The 5,956-nt window shown below is 45.0% G+C and overlaps 1 protein-coding gene across 3 annotated transcripts; it reads left to right on the top strand.

Annotated features, from left to right (window-relative positions):
* Nucleotides 1-732: 732 nt before the first annotated feature.
* On the top strand, nucleotides 733-4,752 carry LOC125507030 (transcription factor NAI1-like). 3 transcript variants are annotated; one of them, XM_048671727.1, is made up of 4 exons: nucleotides 733-889; nucleotides 1,040-1,696; nucleotides 1,855-2,238; nucleotides 4,338-4,752. In XM_048671727.1, the coding sequence occupies exons 2-4, from the start codon at nucleotides 1,076-1,078 to the stop codon at nucleotides 4,455-4,457; spliced, it is 1,125 nt and encodes a 374-aa protein (XP_048527684.1). In that variant the 5' UTR covers nucleotides 733-889; nucleotides 1,040-1,075; the 3' UTR covers nucleotides 4,458-4,752. The 3 variants fall into 3 exon arrangements, with proteins under 3 accessions (XP_048527684.1, XP_048527686.1, XP_048527685.1); XM_048671729.1 differs by lacking the exon at nucleotides 4,338-4,752 and adding an exon at nucleotides 3,493-3,895; XM_048671728.1 differs by lacking the exon at nucleotides 733-889 and having other exon boundaries at nucleotides 914-1,696.
* Nucleotides 4,753-5,956: the final 1,204 nt, after the last annotated feature.

Here is a 5,956-nt window from a genome sequence, read left to right as displayed (position 1 = left end):
TATCAAAAATATGTGCAACTGTAGTTCATAAACACTGACAGCTTCACATGTATGTATTTGCATTCTCGAAATAGTACAAAATCATACACGCCATGCATTAAACCCAAGTTCGTACAAAGTTGAGTCACTTATTTTGAAACGGAGAAAGTAAAAAATAAAACTAAAACAGGTCACCAATCTCAAAGCATGTGTGGAGGGGAGATCGTGCACCGCCACGCAGCGGCCCCGTTCAAAAAAAAAACCGTGTTCCATGTGAACCCTAGAAATGGTCACTGATGGACCCTCCACGATTAACAACCTGTTAAGTAATGGCAGACTACATGTAGCGCGCACGCAGCTAGTTTGATTGAATATGCCAGGCGCTCAAAAGTTGACTATTGGAACGTGGAACCTGCATCGCTCAACACATGTGTCCAGCAGCATGTATTTTTTGGCCGGTGTCATACAAGAAAAGAAATCGAAATTGCACTGATGGCTGCAACTTGGACATTTACTTTTCAGGTTGGTAAAAGGGTGAAAATGATGAGATCTAGTGACACAGTTTTCACTGGAACAATATCTATATATGTACTACTAGTACGTGTTGGTAGATTTTTAACTGGGGCACGTACAGTTCCAAGAAAACAGTGGAACAGAACTGCAGACCTACACACACACACACACACACATATTTAGTATTATCTGTGGGGTGCAATGTGAAATGCCCTCACAAGTATAATACTGGTAGCAGCAGCTAGCTAGCTGGTAGGACACACAACCAAAAACTATTCTTTTGGTATTTGTTCCCTCAATTCAGCTTTGCTTTCTCTCTCTCTCTCTCTAGCTAGGAGTTCCTCTCTCCCTCTCACTCTAGAGAGAGAGGGAGGAAGGAAGAGAGATCTGAGGCCAGGTATGTGAGGAGCAGTTCAATCGCATGGATATATTTGTGCTCGAGTTCATCATCTCGAGTCCAATCAAGCTGGGCTGCCATGCATGTGATTGATGTGTTGTTGATGATTCTTGGAGTAGAGTGAGTGTTAATTGATTTGTTCCTCCGCAGGATCGATCGATTGAGGGAGGAGGGAGGGAGTTAGGCATGGACGACTTCATGCAGTGGGCGATGAACACGCTGGACCAGCAGCAGTACCACGCCGCCGCCGCCGCCGCGGCTCCTCCCGTATACGGTGGTGCTGGCTCCAGCTCCGGTGGCAGCAGTGCTGGTGCCGCCTTCCCGTCGCTGCAGGCGCTCCGCGAGTCCACGGCGGCCGGCGGCGGCGTCAGGGACCTGAGGGTGCAGGTGGACCACCACCAGCCCAGCAGCTGGAGCACCAGCTCCGGCGACAGCCCCGGCGCCGCCATGGACCACGACGCGGCCGCCGCCGGACCCGGGTGGTCCCCGCACACAGCCCGCGCCAGGACCAAGACCACCAACAGCAGCAGGCCCATGAGCTGGAACTTCAGCGCCGCCGCCGCGTCCTCGCAGGCCGCGCAGCTGCCGGCTGACATCGACATCTCCCCGCGGCCGGCCCCTGCCCCCAGAGGCCATAGTACGCCCGCCGCTGGGAGGAGATCGGGGGGCAGCGCGCAGGGCTCAACGGCCGGGCCGTCAGCCTCTCCGGGGCCCGTGCAGGACCACATCATCGCCGAGCGCCGCCGCCGGGAGAAGATCAACCAGCGCTTCATCGAGCTCTCCACCGTCATCCCCAACCTCAAGAAGGTTTAATTTCTTGCTCTTCCTCTTGTTCCTCGGTTTCATTCCATGCTTCCTCTTCATGCTAATCACCTGCAGAGTAATTAATTATACTTCAGATTTAAGATTGTATGTGCAAGAATTAATTTCTATTTGCTCATCTGATTCTACACTGTGATGTGCAGATGGACAAGGCGACGATTCTCGGGGACGCGGTCAAGTACGTGAGGGAGCTGCAGGACAAGGTGAAGACCATGGAAGACGACGACAGCGCCGCCGCCACCACAACCACCACCATCCGCTCCGCCGTGCTCGTCAGCAAGAAGATCAAGGCCGCCGCCGACGACGAGGAGGACGAGGACGCCGGCGAGTCGAGCCACGGCGGGCTGCCGGAGATCGAGGTGCGGGTGTCGGACGAGAAGACCGTGCTGGTGCGCATCCACTGCAAGAACGCGAGGGGGCTGCTGGTGAGGGTGCTGGCGGAGGTGGAGGACCTCCGGCTCGCCATCACCCACACCAGCGTCATGCCCTTCCCGGCCGACACCGCCATCATCACCATCACCGCAAAGGCAAGCACCCAATTAACCAAGTTTCTGCTCATATTTCCCTACTTGCACAAATTACTATAGATAGAGTCAAGAGTGCAAATTGCACTGGCGTCGTAAGCCGACTAAGATTTTCTTACCATCTGATCTTCTAATCTTGATCATTAATTCCACCCTGCCACGTGAATCTAAACACCGAGACATGGGATGGCTCATGCCATCTACTCCTACTTAGATGTAGATATATAAGAAAATATCATGCGACTTAGATGTAGCAAAATTGCGTTTCACCTCATCCTCGTCCACTAATCTCACAATACGAGTAAATGACACATGCATGTGTGGGTCTGGAGAGGTGCTTAGCAAAATAAACATGTTTTAGCTTCTTGCCTTCTAGAGGGGGTGTAACATGCATGGGGTGTTAAGGATCTCTTCTTGATAAATTTTAGTAATTTTAAGTCTGCTCTGGTTTCCGCCTGTCTCTCCTTTATTTTCGACAAAGGGCAATATATTAATATCAAGATGATATGTTCATCAAATCTTGTAACATTATTGGTGCTTGAGGAGACATTGATCATCTAGTTCGCCTTCAGCCAATCGATAGTGTAACAAACAAAAAAGTGTGTGGGAATGGATAGTTCGAAGATGGACCGTTGATGCTTCTCCTAGGAACACTCATTAAGCACATGTGTAATACTATCTCCTTTCTGGTTTAAAAGTCTCACGTGTACCCCTAGATCGACAATATAACCAACATAACATGAGTTATATATATCGCAAACAATATATCATTAGAAACTTCAAATGTTATATTTTCTGATGGTATAATTTTTGGGGCATACAATTTGTATTACATTGGTAGAATTGTCAATTTAGGGATACACGTGGCCCTTTTAAATCGGAAAGGAGGGACGACCAACTTCTAGTATGTAAAGTGTAGATGCACTAAGAAAGTTGTCACTGATAATGGAGTTTGTAGGTTCAAGCAAGTCCCACGGAGATTAAACAGTAAGTGCAGGATGAGTGCATTCGTCCGGTTTTTTGAAGTGGCACGTGGTGGTGTTCCCGGTCTCCCATTGCACAAAAACCGTAATTTTACTATCCAGAAAATGTGTGTCTCAAAAAGGAGAAAAAACACCAACACGCTGAAATGACACAGCACTGAATCAACAGTATATATCACGAATCCCTATTGTTGGGTTATTTAGGCACCTCATGTAAGCCGCTTGTACATTTATCTCCGAACATCTCTATTCACTGTATTGTTTGTATGGGCAGGTACTTTACTCCATGCATGTGAACTCCATCATAGCTAGAAAGCTGTGTGACCGGATATAGAGATGTGAAAACCCCAAATGGCCATCCTTATTGATCTCTGGAAAAATAAAAGGCCACTATATATGTAGATATATGATCAACCAAGAATTAGTTCTTGAGTTTCATGTTTATGATTTAAAATTAAAAACTTGGAGATATGATGTGTGTGTGTGTGTGTGTGTGTGTGTGTGTGTGTGTGTGTGTGTGTGTGTGTGTGTGTGTGTGTGTGTGTGTGTGTGTGTGTGTGTGTTGAAAACAACTCACCAAGAGGTAGCTTGAGAAGTGATTGATCGATCAGCATGTTAGTTGTTGGACTCAAGCGTGCTATATCGGATAAGATCATAGTTAAGAGATCAGCCGGATATAACTTTTTCTTCTATACTTTTTTAATTAAATGTGTACTTTTCATGCAGTTGTGTCGTTGGATAGGTAATAAATCAATCAAATGGAATGATAAACTTTTTGGCACACACAATTCCTACTATTTTTTCCAGTGAGGTTGGGGAGAACAAACTGTAGCATCTCCTTCCGCTGTCTCAAAATGAAATTGCAGCATCTCATAATTTGATCTCAAATAAGGCTACACATTCACACAATTAACGTGTATTTAAACAATGTGAATCGCCTTTGCTGGGAAATGCTTGAGGTATATGTACACATGATATACGTGGCACATCACAAAATTACATGAGATACACTGTGGTATACATGCATGTATACATATGAATTATAACCCAAATACATATTTGGCATCTTTAATTAACTGATCAATATTAATTACCTGGTGCAACTTTGATTGATTTCAGGTGGAAGAGGGATTCAACTCAACAGTGGAGGAGATCGTGAGGCGGCTCAACTTGTCACTGCGCCAACATTACGGCGCCAATAATTCGGACGATCGAAATAGTGTCACCAAGAGAAGCTAGCTGCTCATGCAAGTCGATCAGCCCTTTCCTTGGATGACTTTATATTCTGAAAACTGAGAGAGAAATTCATGGTGAGGAATTGCTCGTTACGATTGTGTGCATGCATGCATCCATGATCAGCTTATAGATATATGTTGCACGCATGCGTGCATGCATGGAGACGAGGATTTCTCAGCCACAGGTTTGCAAGTTTTGGTTGCTAGCTAGCTACTTGCTGTTGCTCAATCCCGATCACACTGATGAAATAATGAGGGCGGTAACCAGGATACATATAATAAGATTTTTCTGCATGTAAGTATGGATTTTCAGTTAATTCTTCTATGCAGAAAAATTGGACGAATATATATGTCACATATGCATTATCTCAGTCCTGTCACGTTGAACTGTCTGCATCAATTAACCAATCATGAATTTTAGGTCTGATCTTCGCAGCTAATTCCATATATGTATGACAAGTCCCAGCATCTCATCTAGTAGTACCATTATTATTTTCCAAAATATCCCATAATATCCTGCTTTGAAATATTTTGGTTAGTGTAGTGCACGCATGAGATGATCATATCCCGGTATACATGCATGCATATCTTCTCTCTGACTCGTGCGTGAGTCATCCATGCAAGAATAGTATTATCTAGCTCCTCTGCGTCATCTCATTGGCCCTCTTAATTTATTTAATAGATATTGCGTGATTTGCACAGCCTTAAAGATACAGATATGATCAATCCGAGATTGAGATCGAGTTCATTATTGGGTAGAGAAAGCGGTTGAGATATGCAGTGCAAAGTTGGCACAGTTCTGTCTGCATAAAATGCAACATGTCTTTAGTTGGTAGGGCAAGCCAAGAAGATCTCTGTGATCTGCACATATATGTATGTACATACTCAACATGCACATAGTATATACCCGTTAATACAGACAGATGATCGGCTTGTTCCCCATCATGGAGTATATCATGCATGATACTATGATTAAACAACGCGTTATCGATGATCTCGAGTGATTTGATCAGTGCTTTCTTGGCCATGTTATTTGATTGGATTAGTTTAGATGGGAAGCAGCTAATTAATCTAGGAGGATGAATGATCACACTATCTTTTGGTCATTGCCAGACAAGTACTACCCAACCAAACACAACACAGAAGAACATATTATAAAAAGATTGCAGCTGAGATCAGTGAGAGACAGCCCGGCATATCTCAGGGAACTCTTGGTTTATGCATGCATGCCTAGGTGAGGTGAGGTGAGGTGAGCTTTAGTTCAGCTCAAGGCAATGCAAAAGAGCGAGGTACTATATTGTATTGTGTTTGTTTACCATAACCAGCAATTGTGCCATGTGCATCCATGCATGGATGAAAAGGCTTCAATAATTGCCTCATGGTGCAGCATATTTTATTGCCAAAGCAAAAGTTTTTTTTTAAATGGTTCTTGTTGCAAAGGTTTTCGGAGGCTTGTAACCAGCAGTGTCCCATTTTCTGGGTGTTGAGGTCTGGTTGGCTGCA

This window comes from Triticum urartu, chromosome 5, assembly GCF_003073215.2.
Source record: "Triticum urartu cultivar G1812 chromosome 5, Tu2.1, whole genome shotgun sequence".
Taxonomy (NCBI): domain Eukaryota; kingdom Viridiplantae; phylum Streptophyta; class Magnoliopsida; order Poales; family Poaceae; genus Triticum; species Triticum urartu.
Note: the sequence above shows the minus strand (reverse complement) of the source record. Positions and strands in the feature narration are given on the sequence as shown.

Excerpts from the sequence above, each read along its gene's own strand:
- LOC125507030 (XM_048671727.1), top strand. The coding sequence starts at position 1,076 with ATGGACGACTTCATGCAGTGGGCGATGAACACGCTGGACCAGCAGCAG. Across the intron at positions 1,697-1,854 it reads TCATCCCCAACCTCAAGAAG|ATGGACAAGGCGACGATTCT; the intron begins GTTTAATTTCTT and ends TGTGATGTGCAG. Across the intron at positions 2,239-4,337 it reads TCATCACCATCACCGCAAAG|GTGGAAGAGGGATTCAACTC; the intron begins GCAAGCACCCAA and ends GATTGATTTCAG.